The sequence below is a fragment of the Mustela nigripes genome, chromosome 15, assembly GCF_022355385.1.
Source record: "Mustela nigripes isolate SB6536 chromosome 15, MUSNIG.SB6536, whole genome shotgun sequence".
NCBI lineage: Eukaryota > Metazoa > Chordata > Mammalia > Carnivora > Mustelidae > Mustela > Mustela nigripes.
The window spans coordinates 67,124,709-67,146,750 of NC_081571.1; the positions used below are offsets into that span (position 1 = coordinate 67,124,709).

Below are 22,042 nucleotides of genomic sequence, written 5' to 3' on the forward strand. Positions count from 1 at the left end.
AAATTCAGGGAAATATTAACCATCTGCTCTTCTAAGTTCTCCAAGGCGGCATTTTTCACCAAGTCCAATAACCAAGTCCCAGTAGAAATGCCTACTCAGAACTAACATTTAACATCACAAAGGCAACTCTTAACAAAGATTCGCATAAAAAAGAATCATGTGTGCTTAACACCTTTGAAACCTTTGAAATTGCTATTGAAGGTAATTGTGGTTGTACTGCTCATTGTCTATTACCTAAAGACTCTTGGGCTGTGTCTGAGAGTTTTTAGAGAGACCCAGCTGCTGACATTTGCAGACAGACCTTCATTAGCTAATTGAGAGCTATTTGAATTGTGAGCTTCCTTTTGGCCTTCATCATCCAGAGGCTTAGGGTTGGGTTTTAGGTTGAAGTGCAGTGTCTCTTTCCTAGGTCTCCTTTTATCATTGTCATTGTCGTCTGTCTCGCTTCATTATTCTGCCGTTGTGCCCTTGCTTTATAGTGTCTGTGCCTTTTATTATTTTAAGCTGCCTCAAAGTCTTTTCTGGAAACATACAGTACATAGGTGCGAAACGGTGAAATAAACATACCTCTTCATTTGTTTTAAAACATGGCTCAGTTGGACTAGATGACCTCTAAGGTCCTTTCCAGCTTTAGATTTATGTTACTGTCACTAAAGACAGGCAACAGATCTATTAGGCTACAGGCCAAGAGATAAATGCCAAGTACTATGTTCCTGGCATAGGTGTATTTCTTGTTGAAAGCAGAGTACTAGATTCAGTAACCTGCTAAGGACCCTTACAGTCTTATGGTGATAAAACAAGAGAGCTGGTTGTTACATAAAAACAAAAAACAAACAAACAAAAAAGATCTCAGTTAAAATCTTTTCACTCTTAAGCATCAACGAAAGGTAAAGAGAAAAGAGAAGAGCTCACATATTTCTTTTGAGGCATTTATATAGATTCAAACAACTATGTTTAGCTTCATGAGTATAGCTAATTTAATGAAATTAGTTGCATTTGAATATTGTCACAGTCTTGCTACCACATTAGCATTAAGTGTGATTAAAATTTATTCTGTGTGCCTGTATGGGTCCCCAAAGCATCAACCATCAACACCTTCCTAATAAACTAGCCCTTCCTAGCTTTCAGGGAACTTTAACATTCAGAGCAGGTGATTGGGCCACTGCTTCAGAGGAGAAAAAATCATATTTTAAGATATATTTCCTATTTATATGAATTTAGAACACAGGAAATTCTCAATAGCATTGTTTACTTCTGCTAGTAAAATAAAAGTCATTTAAAACACAGGAAGTGCTAGATACTATGGACTGAAAATTTCCAAAGCTGATTAAAATATTTTTCCTCTAGGGAGACTGAGTTACAAGGGGACAACCCAAACTGTAATTTAAGAGATGTGCTTGTGAAATATAAATATTATTTTATAGTAAATAAAATTTCCCTAGAAGAAAATAGATTATGACTTCAAGGATAGAGTTTATATGGAAAGTCTCTGATTAATTGACATTCGAGGGGAAATCTGTCATCACAGAGGTAGCTTCCAGTTTCTTTACATTACTCTGTGTAGTGGATTGAATATGGTGGCCCTGGGAAACCAGTACACTCTGAAATTCAGAGGTTCTTTCTCTTTGATTTTATTATGTCACCTGTTGGTAAGAACTACCTAGCACTTTTGTTTGGATGGTATGTTGGTAGTCCTAGAATTATTTTTATTTTTTTAAAGATTTTATTTATTTATTTGACAGACAGAGATCACAAGTAGGCAGAGAGGCAGGCAGAAAGAGAGGAGGAAGCAGGCTACCTGCTGAGAAGAGAGCCTGATGCAGGGCTCGATCCCAGGACCCTGAGATCATGATCTGAGCAGAAGGCAGAAGCTTAACCTGTTAAGCCACCCAGGCACCCCTAATTTTAAAGTATTTATGATGCAGTTGGTAATTTTATATTAGCAATTTAATTAATGTTGGTGTCAATTACCCTTAAACTGTATAAGATATTATGAACTTTTAGAATTTAGTAATGTCTAATAAAAGGTTATTAAATGAAATTTATACCCCAAATAATTTTGAGTGCTTTTTGGATCCAAATGGTATTTGTTAGTATTCAATCCTTTAAATAATATTATACTTTCATATAATGTTATCAAACAGTGAAGTGAGATGGAAAATCAGTGTAAAATGGTAACTATCAGTTATCATAAATCCATGAAAGAAAGCCCATATCTTACTAAGAAGAATTTAATTTTGAAATGTGTGTCTTGGAAAGCATTTGATAAGTAAATATGTAAGCACATGTAACAGTATGTGCAATTGATGATAGCTAGAACTGATCATTTTATTTTATTTTAAATATTTTAGTTATTCATTTGAGAGAGAGAGAGAGAGAGAGAGCAAGCATGAGAACTTGAGTGGTGGGGAGGGGCAGAGGGAGAGGGAGAAGCAGACTCCTTGCAGAGCAAGAAGCCCCTCAATTCCAGGAGCCTGAGATCATGATCTGAGCTGAAGGCAGACACTTAACCGAATGAGCCACCCAAGTACCCTTTTAAATTTGAAAGTTATTTTTGATCATTTTAAATTTGACAGTTACCTTAGAAGAAAATGAGAGTAATTCGTTATGAAACAAACCATTATTATTATTTGCTTTGAATTTTCATTTTTAATTAATTTAATTTTTTTTTTTAATTTTTTAAGTAGTCTTCATGTCCAGTATGGAGTCTGTGGAAGGACTTAAACTCACAATCCTGAGATCAACACCTGAGCTGAGATCAAAAGTCAGATGCTTCGGGCGCCTGGTTGGCTCAGTTGTTAAGCATCTGCCTTCTGTTTGGGTCATGATCCCAGGTTCCTGGGGTCCAGCCCCACATTGGGCGCCCTGCTCAGTGGGGAGTCTGCTTTTCCTTACCACCCCCCTCCCCAAATCTCTCTCTTTCTCAAATAAAAAAGTAAAATCTTAAAAAAAAAAAAAAAAAGTCAGGGGCTTACCCACTGAGCTGCCTAGGTGCCCCTGTTTTGAATTTTTAATTCAAAAACTCAAAACGATTAAAACAGAACCTTTGGTATAGCTAAGGTATTTATCGTTTCTTGGTGAGATTAGGGAAGGGTTAGGAGAAAGGAAATAAGGAATGTACTACTTTTTTACTTAGGGGTAAATCTACTTTTAATAGAATTTTTATTAGGTAGTCAATGTTTGTTGAAATGAGAGCCCCTTAAACACCACTAATTTTTGTAGTAACTGGCTTTTCATGAGGAAATATCATTTTTCAGGTTCACACAGCCGCTCATCATATAAAGTATCTTGAAACAGCCTCCTTGTGATTCCCCTGCCTGAACTGACAAGCACAAATACATGCCTTGCCAATCGAAGAGTTAGGATGAAGACTGATTAATAACCATTCTTTAATGAGTTCTTATTTTCTAAATCTTTCTAAACATGTTCATATTTTATTTATTGTAGGGATCTAAACATTCTCTGTTGGCTACTAAATAAAGCATGGCATTACCTTATTAAAATAATGTTAATGAGTATTATCCATAAGATATCACAAATACAATATCTGCAGTAGGAAATTGTCTATAAATAATAATAAATACTGTAATAAGGTCTCTATTAATTCTATTTATTTTGACTTTATTATTTAAGTTCAGAAACCTACATCTCAAATTAAGACCCTATTTATCTGTAATTATAAAGCCAAGTAAATAGTGGAGATTAACTTAAAAATAGTTTGTGGCTCCACAACAGAAGTAGTTAGTGCGATCACAAAAAGTTTAATCATTTTGAATCGATTCTACAGATGTCTCCATTCTCTAAATCCCCTGTAAGCCTCTTACCTACCGTGAAAGGTAATTCCCATAAATCTGGCACATAAAATCAATCATATGACTTCTTTTAATTCTGAGATTTCAAAGATTAAGACCTTTGCTGTAGAAGAGAAATGTTATATAGAAGCTGCATGTACACAGAGCCACACTCGTGTCCAGTGTCACCCAAATATTTGGGACAGATTGACACACAAAAATACCTGTGGTACTTAACTTTCATGTTTGCTGCCAGAACAAGGAAGGAAGGCCCAGAAATGGTTTGAAAGGAAAATTTGTTGTTGAAGAAGTTCATTGATCAATACAATACATAGAATATTCTTCCCAGACCTTTTTACCCAAGATAGCACAGTATTTGCCAGAGCCAAAGACATTCCAGTGTTATGCCTTCTTAAGATTTAGGAGACTCAAAACTCTGGAAACTCAAGGAATTTTAATATATAATCACCTAGCCAAGTCATACAAAAAAGCATTAGGCAAAGAAATTAAATGTCCATTAGTACTACTATAACTATTACCACCAGCATGGCCCCCATTCTCACTCTTTAACCTCCAACAGAGATGGTGATGATGTCTGGGTGTTTTACTCATTTTGTCTTAATTTTAAAGTTCTTATATCCTTCTTATATCCTGTCTCAGTGACATTATCAAAGACTTCTAAGACAGACAACTCTAAGGGTTTTGTAATGAATTCCAGGGTCAGATCCCAAATACTTTTTCCACCTGACATTGTATAAGTGCATGTCAATATACCATACTTTTGATGTGAAACTGAAACAAATTCAACTGCATTCTAAATAAAGTGAAATTAGTATCAACTAGTAGGGCATGACATGAGTTTCCAATAAGAAATGTTGGTAGAGTCAGGAGAAATGACTTCCTAATGACATACTGTGTGGATTTATTAGCACTTCTTTTTAATATTTCATATGTTGAATACAAAGAGAATTGGAATCTTGTTAATCATCATTTTAAAACATCTTTATAGAATGTAAATATATCAGGGCTTGCCTTTTTTCCATACTAATGAAAAGCAAGTTGTACTTGGGGAGTGAGTATTCCTATTAAACTGCTGTCATCTATTACCTAACCTGCTTAGAAGAAATAAGCCCAGATGGTGGGTCTATTACTTCTCTAACAAAAAAAGTACCTCTTTTTTTTTTTTTGGATGTGTGTTTTATTCCGTTCTTCTAGTTGAAATGCAAGTAATTTTTCAAGTCAAGAAACCTCTGTAGGGATCCTTGAAATGTTTTATCCATTACCGGTACATTTAGGAGGAAAATGTGATTAATGATTTATTAAAATTTCATAATAAAAAACTCAGAAAGTCTTTGTTAGAAAATTTTTATTTGATTAAGAAACCATATATTTTGCATGCAAAGTAAAGACAGCAGGGAGTAAGTTTTTATATCAAACTAAGATCCTAAATTACTCATTTAGTGATGACAAAAGCATTTAGCCCATGTTAAAAATACCTGTGTGGATCTTTTATTTATACAGAGTTCAGTGAAAATATGTCTGTTGTATACATTTTAAGACAAAGAGCATGAAGAGTTTTTAATGTAACTGTTTGATTTGGGTTGAAATTACAGACAAACAATGAAATATTCAAATCTTAACTGTACAATTCAGTTTTTTTTTTTTTCATACAAAATGAGCATTCTTGTGTAACCAGGACCCAAATCAAGGAATATATTACTAGAACCCCAGAAATCCACTTCAATCCTAGAGTAGCACTTATGGTGAATTAGAACATTGATTTATTGTCAAACTTTAATAGATGGGGTCATAGAGTATATTCTATACCTTGCTTCTTTCATTCAGCATTAATCTACAAGATATTGTATATAGTTATAATTCATTCATTCTCATTGCTATATAGTATATCATTATATAAATATACTACCATTTATTTTCCCATCTTAATGCTTATGGACATTGGTTGGGACTATTTAAAGATTTTAATTGTTTATTTATTAGAGAGAGAAAGCATAAGAGGAGAGAGGTCAGTGGGAGAAGCAGACTCCCTGCTGAGCACAGAGCCCAATGCAGGGCTTGATCCTGGGACTCCAGGATCTGAGCCGGAGGCAGTTGCTTAACCAACTGAGCCACCCAGGTGCCCGGTTGGGGCTATTTAGAGTAATACTTCCCTGAGCATTCTTATACCTTTCAGTAAACATTGCTGAGTATATCCCCAGGACCTTGGGATTGTTAGCTTTAGTATACATGTCAAATAGTGGCTTACATTGGTTTACACACTCATTCACAACGAGAGAAGGCTCTAACTGGTCCACGTCCATGCCAACCCTTGGTATCATCTGTCTTTTTCCTTTAAACTATTCTGATATGTATGTATTGCTATTGCATTGTATTCTTCTTAATCTTATTTAAAAAAAAAAAAAAGGAAAGAAAAACTGGTTTTTAAAGGTGATTTTTCACTTGAAGTATCTTAAATGCAATGTTGTAGTATTTTTCTTATTTAAGTAATAATGTAAGAATAGTGATATTGAACTAGTGAATAATACACTAGTTTGGAATGAGATTCTTGATCATTTGTAATTGCGATAAAATTCATCTATGCTATCAACTGTGACAGTTAATAATAAAAAGTGTGGAGTTCTTCAGATTACTGTGACATGACATTCCTGCATCTTGAAAGAAAGTTCATGGTCTGTACATAAACCAAGATGCAACCAAAGTAGTTTACAACTGACCCATGAAGAATGTGGGGGTTAGGAGCATTGTCAAAAATCAGTGTATGACTTTTGACTCTCCTGAAACTACAAATAGCTTACAGCTGACCAGAAGCCTTACCAATAACAGTCAATTGGCACATACTTTGTATATGTATTATATACTCTATTCTTACAATAAAGTAGGCTAGAGAAAATAAAATATTGTTAAGAAAATAGTTAGGAAGAGAAAATACATTTATAGTACTGTATTTATTGAAAAAAAAAAATCTACGTATAAGTGGACCCAGAGAGCTCAAACCTTTATTGTGTAAAGTTTTACTGTATTTAAAATTGATAGACGAGACTAAGTTTTCATTGCTCATATTATATCTGTGTTTCTAGAGAAATAGGGGAATCTTATAGAAAATTTGCCATCTATTATTTCAACCCTCTATCAGGCATTACTTCACTCTTTAGCTGGCAGTATACAACTGTTCATTGTGATTATTTAAGAAAATAGTATATCCTTTTCTAATTATAAGTAGTAAAATATTTGAAAATGCTATAGTTACAGGAAAAAAATTACAAAAAGAAAAATATGCTTTGCACAAAACTGATTGTATTTCCGGATTATATTAGTTGATTTCAAGAGTTTTCATTAATAATTATTGAGTGATTGTATTTCAGAACTCATGTTCCCTGGATTTTTACCCTTGCTGCGCACTTAACAAAGTGTTGCATTGGGAAAGATACTGAACATAGTCAGATCCTAGATCCCCAATCTGTAGAGTGGGAATCCTTATAATATAAATATTGTATGATGTATTAGTCTGGATTCTCCAAGAAGCAGATTACAAAAAGGAATTAAACACAAGAGGGTTTTATTAAGGGAAATGCCTATCCAAGCAAATGGGGTGGAAATGAGTAAGGCTGGTAAAGCTGTTAGTCAAGAAGCATTTGTGACCCAGAGTGAAGGGGAGGGGTAAGAAATTTGAGCAGAAGCATTCAAGCATGACCTAGAGCCCGAGGAAAGGTTAGCAAAGGTTTCAGGGAATCCTGAGACAAACTTGGGTGTCAGAGGAGCCTCTGTCTTCCATTGATGGTTCTGCATTAGTATCCCTGCTGAACACAGTGATAGGTTGGGGGCAGGTGCAGAAATAGATTTCAGAGAAAAGCTGTGGGTACAATTAAATTTCCTGTACTTTGAGGTCTATAGGCACATTCTCATGCCCACAGCAAATGATTATCATGTGAATAAACTGACAAACTCCAATGAAAGTATTTAAAACAATGCCTGGATCATAAACATGCATTTGTCCACTTATGTATTCATATTATTCATCATTATTAATAATAAATACAATAAAGGAGCCACTTGTGCAATCTGCTTGAAATATTTGGAAGAAAAATATAATAATGCTACAGAAGAGTTAAGAAAAGTTTAATATTTATAGTTTACTTAATTCCTTCTAAGTAAATGATATTATTACACAAAAATAGATTTGTGTAATTGATTTTCTTCTATTGTTATTGGTATATATTGCCAAATCATTAATACATACTGGAATACTTAACTCTATACCCCTCTATTTCTGCTTTAAAAAGTGGGTTAAGGTTATTTTAAAAATAAAAAAGTTATATTAATATCATTATTTTTGTCACGTGCAACTGATATTATCGATTTAAAAAGGTTCCATCATTTAATTGGAAGGATCTAGTTGGTAATTGTTTGACCCACTTGTAGAAATTAATCACTGGGCATGCAGAATTTGGGGAGGAATTGGATATTCCTTAAAACTTCTTTTGTATGGCCATATTCTCAACAGTGGAGCCTCTTTTCACCTTTTCAAAGAGCTTCCATTGCTGTGGAAAGTCCAGAGGGTTCATGTGGATAGCTGTGATACTCTGCTCAAATAGAGGGAAGAAATACTACATTAAGCGCAATGTGAAAATGCTTGCTGAAAAGTCTCTGAGGCCACTTTATCATGGCTGCTATTTAAACAGATGACTCAGAGGAGAGTCTTAAATGGAAAGAGTATGGAATGTTTAGGGCATGGCCTCCTATCTCTTACTTTTCCCTATTTGTACTCTTTGTAAATAGAACCCTAGCTATTCTTCCCTGTGTGTGTTATTCTTAGGCCTTTGCCATTTCTCCTGCTGGGATGTCACCTGATCCCTAACCTCTCACATGGCAGATACCATTCCTTCTACCTATTCCAATAGCATACTGAACATCTCCTTTATTCCTAGCATTGTGACTGATGAATCTAATTTATCATTTTAGGAAGATAGTAATTTGCAATGACTTTAACCACCTATGAAGACCCCCTATTACATACAACATGATTTACTAGTTCAGATAAATGTTGATGAAAGATTGTGTTTTTTCTGCTTGCAAAATATTTTGCCAGTTTTAGTTATTTATGATGTTCATAGTTTTGACTTTTATAGTCCAATATTTAAAAAATAACATTGGGACTCATTTATATATTGTATAAAATAAAGTAAATTGAGGGCACCTGGGTGGCTCAGTGGGTTAAGCCTCTGCCTTCAGCTCAGGTCATGATCCCAGGGTCCTGGGATCGAGCCCTGCATTGGGTTTTCTGCTCAGGTGGGGGGCCAACTCTGTGCCCCCCTCCCCGCCCCGCCTGCCTCTGACTACTTGTGATCTCTGTCAAATAAATAAATAAAACATTTATAAATAAATAAATAAATAAATAAATAAAGTAAATTGACCCAGATAATATGGATTCAGACATATGTGTAATTCAGCAAGATCTGGTGATGAAGTGGGATGGATAGTAGCTTTCTTTAGTATTTTTAATAAATAATATTAAAACACAATCAATTTTTGGTTACATCTTTTGAGAGAGAAACATTAGAATAGTTTATATTTGAATGGTAAGCATTTTACCAAAAAAAAAAAAAAAATGGTGCAGCTGGACCAGGGTCTGTTCCAAGAAAAAAAAAAATATATTGTACACTCTTAAAAGAGCAAGATTCTGAGCTCAGGTATGTTCAAGTGGTTGTAATATTCTGGAAGATCACTAAGTCTTATATCTTCCACTTTTCATTCTGTTAGCTATACTCAGCGTGTGGTTGGCAATGGAATCAAAGCCCAATCTGGAAATCCTGAAGTCAAAGTCAGAGGAACTGATCCCGTGATAAATCAAATTATTGATAAACTGAAGCATGTTATTCAGGTAAGTGCGGATATCCTACTTATTGGTATAACCAATGGTAAATAATAAGTGGTTGCTTTCCATTATATGTGATAAATCTATTAATCCTATCTGATGGTCCTACCTAAGCATGATTATTTGAATAAATTATATCGAGAGTTTTAGAAATATTTTGTTGAGAAATTTTCGTATAGAATCAATGTACAGTTGTATCTTAATGGAGAGCAGTCTGTATCTGTGAAAAGGAGCCACAGACTCACAATTTCAAAGTATAGTGAAAATCTTTGTTTGGAAGCTTCTTTTCCAATGAATGAAGTTAGACGTGGGGACTGCCGTGACAATTAGAGAAAACGCAGACCATAGGAGACACTGGAGTCACTTTCCAGGTAACTCTCTGAGCTGTGAGGGTTTTTGCTCCAGTTTTAATAAAAGGTAAGTCATAAATGAATAATAACGCATTTTTGTGTTTATTTCCTGTATCACCTTTTACATGTTATCTTACAATCTACCTAATGACTATTTATGAAATACTTGTGTTTTATCCTTAATAAACTGTAATCAAGTGTGTACTACTATTTTTAATATATAGCATATGAAGCATGTAAATGTCTATCAAAAGAGCATTTATTGAACTAATCTTTTAATTAGAATCAAATATTATGTTACATGTTGTAATGGCAACCCTCCCTCTTCATCTATTGGAGTTTGGGCTAAGAAGGGCTATTTTCTAGGTATTTATCTTTTTATAACAATTTATCTATGCATATATTTTCATTTTTTCTAAGTAAAGTCTTGGATGGATAGTTGATTCTTATTTCTGATATTCTATATCTGAAACTATACCTAAACAGTACTGAGTTTTTATGAATACTAAAATACTTTAGGGGTGCCTGGGTGTCTCAGTAGGTTAAGCATCCAAATCGATTTTGGCTCAAGTCATGATCTCAGATCATAAGATTGAGCCTAATGTGGGCCTCTACACTGGGCACAGACCCTGCTTGGGATTCTCTCTCTCCCTCTGCCCACCCTTCTCTCCCCCTGACACACACAGGCACACATTCTCTCTCTCTCTAAAACAAAATAAAACAAAAGAAAACAAACTAGAGTCATTGTTACGCTTTTCATAGATGCTCTGCAAAATTTGAGTTTATGTAGGCCCACTTCTTAGGATTCCATTTTTATGAAAGTCTGTGTCTTGATCAGAAGAAATGTAAGCATTAAAGGTGCTATATCCAATACCATAGATTTCCCCCTTCCAGTAGACAATAGTGATTACTTTGGCTATTCTATGACTGGTGCGCTGGGAAAACACAGCTGTCACCCTCGATGGCAGTACTAAAAGTAAGTTCCATTGAGAAAGTGTAGGAGAAAAGTGATGTCATGACTCCTAGTGAGTTAAACCTCATAGTGAGCTAAACCAATTCTCTCAGAGAGATACCTCTCAGGTAAAGTAGATAGTTGCCTTATACTGCTAGTAGGCCAAGTGCTCTAGCATTTCTTGAACCTGAGAGGTATTGGGATTGTGTCAGGAGCGGAAGTGACATTGATGGAAGCATCAGAGTGAACAGAATGAGCTAGACCACAGCCTGGGGGCAGAATGGCTAAGATCTGGATGGAGAACTGTTGTCCTCAGAAGCTGTGATATTAAGCCCATCAGTAAATGTCACTTAGGCATTTAGAAGAAGGAGGTCACTCTTCCTGTCCAATTTTTGGAGCCTTGATTTTCCATAGTAAGAAGAACAAAGAAGACCTCTAGGTGAAATTAATCTTGACTCAGTGAGAACCTAATGGGGGTTCAGGAAGATTTAGGATATTATATTAATACATGAATTGCTAATTGCTCAATAAACAATATTTTAGGAACTCAACACATGAGAGACTCTGGAACAAAGACCTGTGTGCAGGAGATTTCTGGCAGGGTGCCTTTGCAGTCAGTAAAGGACTGGAGGAAGTAGCACTGTAGAGAGAGAGAAAGCAATTGAACCATATTTGCAGTAATAATGGAATCTTCTTCTGAATCCAGAAGAAGAACTCTGAAGCTAGGACAGCACTTTCCAGTTGACCTGAATTGAAACAAGGAGGTGGGTTATTAGACCAGTAATTAGATGAGGGCTATTAGGGTGAAGGCAGGGGAGTGTTACCTTAGCTCTGAGTTACCAGCAGCCAACAGCATTACCTGCAGCTGGAGGAACAAATGCCTGGTCTCTCTGGTACCTCATGGCATCGTGCACTGTAACATGGTATAATGAGGTATGCAGATATAGACTATTCGAAATTCTAGTGCACATTGCTCATAAGATCAAGAGAACTGGTTCCTCTCTTTGGGATAAAATCTTAGTGGTCTCCAAAGTGGGCTAAGCATTCCCCCAGAGAGTGCACAAACCGGTCCACTGGACGGCAGGAAGGAAAAATGAACTTCAGTGTCCATTTATGCTATCTCATTATGTTAATTTATTCGCTTGTAAGAAAGTGTGTAAAATAGATGACAATGCGATGGCACATGTGTGTAATGTAGAAATATGTAAATACACTTGTCCAGTAGGTGCGTGTTCAAACTTTGTGAAACATACACATGATGAAAGCTGATGGAAACCTTGTTATAAGTAATGAGGCTGGAGCTGCTATATAGGAAAGTATCTACAGATACAAGAAAACATATTCACAAAGAAATAAGTAGATAATCAAAATATAAAGGTTTATAAAAACTCTTAGGTAGAGGGTTGCTGGTATGTGACCCATCCAAGAGAACATCACTGTCTTCTTCTTACATTGGTTTTAAAGCCATATCCTTTTCAAGATGGCAGAGGGAAATAATCCCACTTTTTTTTCCCTTTTTTTCTTTAGCTCCTGTGTTAAATTGAACCCAATTCTTTCATCTTTCTATGAGTGTACAGATCTCCAATTATTCATGCTCAAGTTTTGTTCCAGTACTATAAAAGGATATGATATAAAATGCTACCTTTGAGGTCTATCTCTTAAAGGCTATAGGATGAGGATTGAAATTTAGGTCTGTAGAGAAGATAGCAGAAAGTCATTTTGTACAGGTGTCGTGAAAATATTCACCTTTAATGGCTTAGAACATGTTCTCTCCTAAACCAGCTGTCCCGAAGACGAAGAGACGTTTTTGATTTTGCTAGACTTCTGACTGCTAATCATACATGTGTGCCCTTGTGGGGATGGCTATTATACTGTCACTATGAAGGAGGAATTATAAAGACCTAGCACAGTGTCAGGTCTGAAAAGTTTCAGAAAATTGTCTTCTATAAGCGATAACTTCTTAATTTGGGAGGAGTGTGAGACAAAGGGAGGAAGTAAAGGTAGGAATATATTTCAGAATCTAATCTGTAGATTTAGATGATCACTTATTTATGTTTCCACAGAATTCCATCTTTCTTATTGTGATGGGTATTAAGTGCATTTAACAGTGAAAATGACATCTGTCATCATAAGGATAAGCTAATGTTCCTCTTGTCCTTTTCCCCTGTTAAATATATGGAAAGAAGCCAACCACATTTATTAGCAAAAATTGGTTCCATTCATTAGCCTCCAAACACCTTTCTTTTTGGCCTGTCATTGAGCGGCACCTCATTTTCTACCATGTAACCTCTGCAATTACAGTCACTAAACAAGTGGGTAGGAACTTTGCTTTGAAAAATGGTACTTTTTAAATATCTTTTTTTCCCATTTTATTTTATTTCTTTTCAGTGTTCCAGTATTCATTGTTTATGCATCACACCCAGTGTTCCATGCAATACATGCCCTTCATAATACCCTCCACCAGGCTCACCCAACCCTCACCCCCTGCCCCTCCAAAAGCCTCAGTTTGTTTCTTAGAGTCCATAGTCTCTCATGGTTTGTCTCCCCCTACAATTTAAAGTCTTAATAATTAATTTATTCAAATATTCAATCAGTACTTATTGGGCTTCTACTATGGACCTTCATCTGTATGAGGCACTCAAGTTAAAGCGGTGAACAAAGCTGATACAACTCTGTTCACATGAGATTTACATTCTAGGAAAAAATATGTAAGTATAGTAACTGTAGCTGACAAATATAAAGAAAACAAAATGGTATGAGGTAGGAAAATGTACTTAAGAAGAGTGTCCCCATGGAGGCCACCAAAAGGGGGATGTTTGGGTTGATACTGAAGAAAGAGAGGAAGGGAATCTGAAAAATCCGGGAGAACTGTGTGTGGGGCACAAGGAATACTACGTTCAAAGGACCTGTGGTAGAAATAGGTTTATTGTATTCACAGAAAAACTGAAGGGCATGTGGCCACAGTAGAGTGAGTGAAGGAGAGAGAAAGAGAGATATATTCTGAATTAAGGGGAATTTGGTAGACCCTAGCAGAGAGTTTAGATTTTATCCAGGAGAAGGTGATATAATTTAATTAGTGTTTCATAAAGATAATTTAGTCTTCACTTAGGAAAATGGACCAAAGTAGAAGAAGAGCAAAAATAGAGGAAGTAAGCAACAAAGGCAAAAGATCATGGTGATTGGGACTAGACTAAGAAGAGTGGTCACCATGAGAAGCCAGGAGATTTCCATAAATACAGGAAGGAGAGTTAATTAAGATTTGTTGATGGATTGGAAATGGGATAGAGAGGGAGAGAACAAGGGTAAGAACTACTCTTGGTGGGGTGATAGTGTCATTAAATGAAACAAGGAATTCTGGAAATGGAGCAAGTCTGGGGTTTAAGTTATTGGGGTTGATTAGTTATGGTTCTGCAACATTTGAAATGCCTCAGACTCCCGAGAGGAACATCCAGAGCTCGGGGGCAGCCACAGAGCAGAAGGAATGTATTTGGGAGCATCAGTGTTAGATAGTACTTAAGTTGTGGACTATGAGGTTTTCGCCTTCTTGTTGGAGAATTAATGCACAGCAAAAATTTTAGGGGAGAATATAAAAAAGCAGAATCATACAAAAGATGTGCATTCCAAAAATGTAGGAACAGAGAAAACATTTATTAAATGTATGTGATACCATGTACCTACTTAGACAGTTGGTGTAGGACAGACAATGTATTTAATAACATTAACTTTTCTTTTGCTGAAGAATAATCAATGTTCATTTTAAGAAATTGAATTTTATTATTTTAGAAAACTTTACAAAAAATGTGGAAAATAAATGTTCTAAACACATCTAAAACAGCAAGCAGTCTCAGGAAATAAGTCTTGTAGGCTTTTGCTGTACTTAATTATACATACAATTAGATAAAAATTTTGACTTTTTTAAAATAAAACAAAATGAGATCAAAGAGTGATTTAGTTTTGTGTCCCAAAGAACTCCCTTAACAACATATAACATGTTTGTTTCCATAGCAGAAAATACTCTGCAATATCATTGCTAGTGCATGTATTTGGCTCTATCATATGGAAAGACTATAACTTTATGTAATACCAAACTAAATTTTGATATTTAAGTTCTTACCATTTTTCATAATAACAAATACTGCTAATAGGAATATTCCCAAAGATGAATCTTTTTACAACTTTTTCCCCTTTTATTTTTAGATGTTATAACCAAGAATTGGCCAGTTGATAATTTTAAGTATTTTAATAAGTACTACTAGATTTTAATCCAAAAAAGTTGCAGGAATTTACACATGAAGCACGGGATATCTGTCCACTTTCACAGCATGTGGAGGGTGTAGTTGGGAACTTGGCAGTGACCACACATTGGTGGTAGGAAAATCACATGGAATTTTAAAGACAAAGGTAGTACTCCTTTAGATAGTCCTTTAGGCATGTTAGCTTGAGCTGATAGTACCTGTGGGTACTCCCAAGTATGGCGAAAATATATCTTAATTGGAAAATAGTTTTTAGTTTCAAGGCTTCCTAAAGAAAGGGCTTAGCAAAAACAACTTTAATTTTATTTCATTGTTTAGGAAAAGTGTTCTATTTTTAAATCCTACCCAAAAAAAAAAAAAAAAAAGTTGCTCTGGAGATCTGATGTAAATGGGGATTTAGGGATTATAGCTTCATCCTCAGGGAATATCTCAGGCACTTCAAAGACCCCTCACTGGCTCTGTAAATCCTTGTGAGTTGGAAACAGGAACAGGAACAGGGGCTGTCATTCAGCCCCTTTCTCTGGAGAAGCCATTGTGTCAACATTCCAGAAATTTCCTACATTTTAAAGCCCCCACTATTGGGAGACAGTGCTTGTACCATTGAAGATTACCCGTGTTGAGTATGGCACAGTCAAGAGCTAGTGAGGAATTTTCTAAAAGGAGAATTTTTAAAGAGTTTACATGAACTTTCCTAGACTGAATTGCCCTTTGATAATAGATTAGAAATAATACTTGATTTCTTAGTATATTGACTGAGGATATGATTGAAAAATTTAATTCAGATCTTTTTCTCTTAGCAAACTTATTTTAAAACTTCTCATTGATATTGACTAAGTTTGTTTAGGGCAAAGTTGTCAGCAAAAAATAATTTTTGCAGCAGCTTATCTTTAAAGATTAAATAACATATATCATTTTTCCTAAAAAAAACCCAAAAAACCAAAATGATATCAGCAGTTAAAAGCCTAACTGCTGAGTATGGTTAGTTATGAATGATAATGACCCACTGCTCAGAAATTACTTTACCTACTTTCAATATGAAACATAAAAAGTAATATCACAGCAATTTTCTATAATTCTTTTATTGCAAAACCAATAAACGCTACAGTGTTGTTAAAAGTACTAGATTTAAGTAACATTTTATTTCTTCAAACCTAATAATTCCAATACATAAGAGGATATTATCAGTTTCTATTAAATATTCATTTTTATAGAGACTAAAACTTCTTTGGAAATATGTCTTCATGTATAAAATAAATTTGGTTTTTAAATGTGAGAAAAAGCAATAATCATAATCATTTGCTTAAAACTACAAAGTATATAGACATTTTATAATATGTATTTCAATAATCACAACCTACTGGGTTCAAGCAGAGATGAGAACTCTCTTATTTCATGTCGGAAAAGGCGGTAGTAAATTGCCTCTTTTCTTTTTTCCCATTTTATTCCTAGAATACCGATATGATAAATAGTAACTTTAGAGTTGTGATAGAGTAAAGCAGAGGTTCTGATTTAAATCATAATGGATAGTTTTAAGGTTAGTGTCTATAAATAAAAAAAATAAATAAACAAGATTTTTAGTATGTCAGTTTCTGAATTCTGAAAATTATCTAAGCTTTTTTCATGAAAATACTTATTCTAATTCACATTTTAGAAACTTCTTATTAGTAATAATGAGTTTATTGCAGAGATGCAGGACCAGTCAATCATAATTGATTAGTCAGGGATGTCAGCTGATTCTGTGGATTTCCTTTACTTCTACAGACTCCTTTTCTTGCTCAGGGAATTCACCACAGCACCTTTACTCCTTCGTCCTCATCTCGTGACACAGCAGTGTCATGTCCCCAGGATTACCATATTAAAATTCCAGAAAGAAAGACACCTGTGATTTTATATTAGCAGTGCAGTAGTAACCAAAACACATTTAGTTATCTTCTGATTCAGACGAAAGTATTTGAAATGTGCTCAATAACATTGAATGACCATCTAATTTAGCAATTAGTTGGTGTGAGTAAATTCAATGGAAGGTTGCTTTCTGGAGTGTGTAGTAAAATGCACTGAGTTCACTATTGTCCATTTCATTAAAAAAATCAATTGTCAGCATAAAACCAACCATTTCAATTAGTGTACAATCAACTGGAAATGAAAGGATTTGGATTGGCCATTGATTTTTTTTTTTTTTTTTTTGGAGTGTATGTGATTGTTCTATGTTGGATAATATTTTACTTTATATTCACTTGGCTGCTGCTGATCTTACATATTATTATTACCTATTAAGATTTGCACCATTTATCTACCAGGTTTTCTGTTTGTCAAATACATCAAAGGAATTTGAACACTAGAAATTTTACACTTTATATTTTGGTGATTAGCCATTTATAGGCTAAGACTTTTAATCTTTCTGTTTAAAATATAACCAAGAAATGTGGTTTATTTAAAAAAATGACATTCTGAATTATAGCCACTTCCCACAAAAATTCAGATTTATTATAAAAAATTGAAATTACTGGGATTTAAATATTTTCAGGAATTGTGAAATCTATAAGATAAGTGTATGGCATTATATTATCAGAAACTAGAAAAGGTGAAAAAAATGATGCCTTTGACAGTTACATCTATCCATTCAGTAATGTCAAAGAACCTAAAAAGAAAAAAAGAAAAGAAAAGGAAAGAGAAAAAAAATCCCCAAACAAAACAAATCCCTTTTATTTCAGTAAAACACACTGGCCACAATACAGCAATATACTAAAGAGTGCGAGTTTTGAGTTAGGACAAGGCATATCACTAAATTCCATCTTCTGTAGGTACTCGTTGTATGTCTATAGTCACCTTAATTAACATCTGTTGTTATATAATCAAAAATATTAAAAAATCACGTGTGGTATCATGTAGAGAAAGTGAAGCTCTTTTTAAATTTTTTATTATTTATTTTTTAAAAAATTTTATTTATTTATTTGACAGACAGAGATCACAAGTAGGCAGAGAGGCAGGCAGAGAGAGAGGGAGAAACAGGCTCCCTGCTGAGCAGAGAGCCTGATGTGGGGCTCCATCCCAGGACCCTGGGATCATGACCTGACCGAAGGCAGAGGCTTTAGACCACTGAGCCACCCAGGTGCCCCTGAAGCTCTTTAAAAAAAAAAAAAAAAAAAAAAAAAAAGATTTTTATTTATTTGCCAGAGAGAGACACAGTGGGGGGTATAGCTCAGTGGTAGATCATTTGACTGCAGAGAGAGACACAGTGAGGGCGGGAACACAAGCTAGAGGAGTGGAAGAGAGAGAAGCAAGCCTCCCACTGAGCAGGGAGCCAGATGTGGGGCTAGATTCCAGAATCCTGGGATCATGACTTAAGCTGAGGCAGCCACCTAACATCTGAGCCACTCAGGCACCCCAAAAGTGAAGCTCTCAAATACTGCTGGTGGAAAGTAAACTCATGCAACTACTTTGATTATTAGATAGATTTGTGGAAGGCTAAACATAGAGTTACCATATGAGCCAGAAATTTTACTCTCAGCTTTATACCCAAGAGAAAAGAAAATATGTGTCCACACAAAAACCTGTACATGAATCTTGATAGCAGCATCATTCATAATATCCAAAAAATGGAAACTACGCAAACATTCATCAATTGATGAATGGATAAATAAAATATTATATATCCATAAAATGAAACCTTTTTCAGTAGTGAAAAGCATTTGGATATGGATATGAATAAAATGCTACAACATAGAAGAACCTTGAAAACATGATAGGTAAAAGAAACCATCACAAAAGATCACACATTGTGTGACTCTATTTACATAAAAATATTAACAAATATTTTTCATTAATTTTTTGGACATCAATATTCATTTGTATATGGAATAGTCTCTTATGCTGACAATAACTATTAGAATATTGAAGGTTTATCCTGCCTGATCTTGATAGTTTTGCTAATACTGTGCCAAATAATTTTTTTTAATATCTGAATGTCTCTGAAGTTTTATCAGTCTTTCCCCTTTTACTTGCTGACCCATTTATTGTTATTTCCCTAACACACTATGATCTGATTGTTGCCTCCATCATTCCACTGAAATGCTCTTGCTAATTTCACTAATTATCTTTTTCTTGTTGTTCAGAACTTAATAGCCTTATAGCAGTTGTCATTTCTCTTGAGCATTTAATATTACTTATCTATGCCTTTGATCATCTCTTTGTGCTCCCTCTCTGATTTCCCATCCAAGTTTCTGATTACTCCACCATGGGATCTTCATGTCTTTCCTTAACATCTTTAAATTGAACTCATTGGAAGGGTTTTGAAGATAAAACCAAGGAAGTATCCTAAAACATAACAACACACACACCAAAGAGTAATTGTAAATAGTAAATGAAAATAATAAAGTGATGTGACATTAGAATTTCACTCCAGGAGATCCAAGTAATATAAGAATTTCACATAAGAGAATCAAACTAATAGAAGAAATTTATCAAATATTTTTCTTCAGAATTAAGGAGTCGAGACTCCAAATGGAACCTATCAAGTGACCATCACAATGAATGAAACATACACCATCCACAATAATTGTGAAATTTCTGAATACTGAAAAGAAGATATTAAAATCTTCCAGTGAAAGAAAACAACCAAAAAAAAAAAACACAGAAATTCATGCAAAGATAGCTGTTAGACTTATAATTTCTTATTGACAGGAATACTAGACAAAAAAGGAAAAGCCATACCTTCAAATTATGAGACAACTCATTTCTGACCTGAAATTCAATACCCAGCTAAACTAGCTATTAAGTATAAGAATAAATTTAAAAGATTTTCAGATTAGTAAGCGTACACAAATACATATTTTGTTATACCTTTTGTAGAAAGCTGTTGGCAAAGGGAGTGATCAAGAAATAATAAGATAATGGGGTTTAGGAAACTTATATTGAAAACATCAGTTTAGGGAAAAGTTGACTATGGCAGGGAAATTTGTAAGCTAAAAAGGAAAAGAATTCAGCTTAAAGTGATATTTTGGAATGTATGGAAAAGAAATAATTCAGCATTTGATAGATCTGCTAAAACATTTAAGGAAAAAATAAGATACATACATAGAAAGATGTGATAGATGCAAGGCATGCTATGTAACTAATAGATATCATGGCAATTATAGATTATGGTGGAATAAAAGCTTTATTGGAAAAGAAATATAATCATGATACACTAGCTCTGAAGTAAATAATGTATTTGTAAACATTACAGTAATCAAAACTTTGCTAAAGCTCTATTATTTGGATGACAAAAAGGAATGGAAATTTGGTGTTATGGAAAATCAGTAACTATTATCAAGAATTGACAATGAAGAAACAGAAAAACTGCCTATTTATTAAAAGTTGCATAGGCGTGTAAGGCTAATGCTAGGAAAATTAATCAGGTTGATTATTACAGTTTATAGGAGCAGGAAACCGGTATATAAAGTGCTTGGCAGAGAAATGCTATCTTTTCTTAACATAAGCCTTTTGGTATTACTCAGTTTTCTACTAGATGTGTTTGTTACTCTGATAAATATAAATATAATTGTAAAAACGAAAGAGAAACCCTACATCATGGCTTATCTGGACCTGCATGATCTTGTCTTCCACATCTCCAGCCTCATTAGCTAATTAATTGCTCGCCTCTTCTACACAAACCTGACATCTACTCTTCCCACAGATATACTCCTCATTGTTTCAGTTCTTCCAACTGTTAATTCTAGGTCTTTCATTTTCTCTTTAAAAACAACAACAATTTTGGGGTGGAGTCTTTGGGGTTTTTTCCACATAGTATCATGGCATCTGTGAAGAGAGAGTTTGACTTCTTTGTTGTCAATTTGAATTCCCTTTATTTCTTTTTGTTGTCTGAATGCTGAGGCTAGGACTTCTAGTACTATGTTGAGTAATAGTTGTGAGAGTGGGCATCCCTGCCATGTTCCTGACCTTAAGGGAAAAGATCTCAGTTTTTCACCATTGAGATTGATACTCGCTATGGGCTTTTCATAGATGGTTTTTATGATATTGAGGTATGTTCCCTCTATCCCTATACTTTGAAGAGTTTTAATCAAGAATGCTGTATTTTGTCAAAGGCTTTTTCTGCTTCAGTTGAGAGGATCATATTGTTGTTGTCGTCTTTTCTTTTACTAATGTGATCTATCACATAGGTTGATTTGTGAATATTGAATCACCTTTGCATCCCAGGAATAAATCCCACCTGGTTATGGTGAGTAATCCTTTTAATGTACTGTTGGATACTATTTGCTAATATCTTGGTGAGTATTTTGGCATCCATGTTCATCAGGGATATTGGTCTGTAATTCTCCTTTATGGTGGGGTCTTTGTCTGGTTTGGGGATCAAAGTAATCCTAGCCTCATAGAAACAGATACTTCTCCAAAGAAGACATACAGATGGCTAACAGACACATGAAAAAAAATTATCCATATCACTTGCCATCAGGGAAATACAAATCAAACCACAGTGAAATACCACCTTACACCAGCTAAAATGGCTAAAATTAACATGACAGGGAACAACAAATGCTGGTGAAGATGTAGAGAAAAGGAAACCCTTTTACACTGTTGGTGGGAATGCAAGCTGGTATAGCCACTCTGGAAAACAGTATGGAGGTTCCTCAAGATGTTAAAAATAGAGCTACCCTATGACCGAGGAATTGCATTACTGGGTATTTATCCCAAAGATAGAGATGTGATTAAAAGAAGGGACACATGCACCCCATTGTTCATAGCAGCAATGTCCTCAATAGCCAAACTGCGGAAGGAGGTGAGATAGCTTTCAACAGATGAATGGA

At 34.8% G+C, this 22,042-nt stretch overlaps 1 protein-coding gene across 3 annotated transcripts in view; it reads left to right on the forward strand.

The window, feature by feature from the left end:
- GPC5 (glypican 5) overlaps nt 1-22,042 on the forward strand; it is a 1,430,236-nt gene that overhangs the window by 471,861 nt on the left and 936,333 nt on the right. For all 3 annotated transcript variants that reach the window (XM_059377522.1, XM_059377523.1, XM_059377524.1), the window contains exon 6: nt 9,570-9,690. In XM_059377522.1, the coding sequence (XP_059233505.1) occupies nt 9,570-9,690 (121 nt within the window). The remainder of the gene's footprint in view (nt 1-9,569; nt 9,691-22,042) is intronic.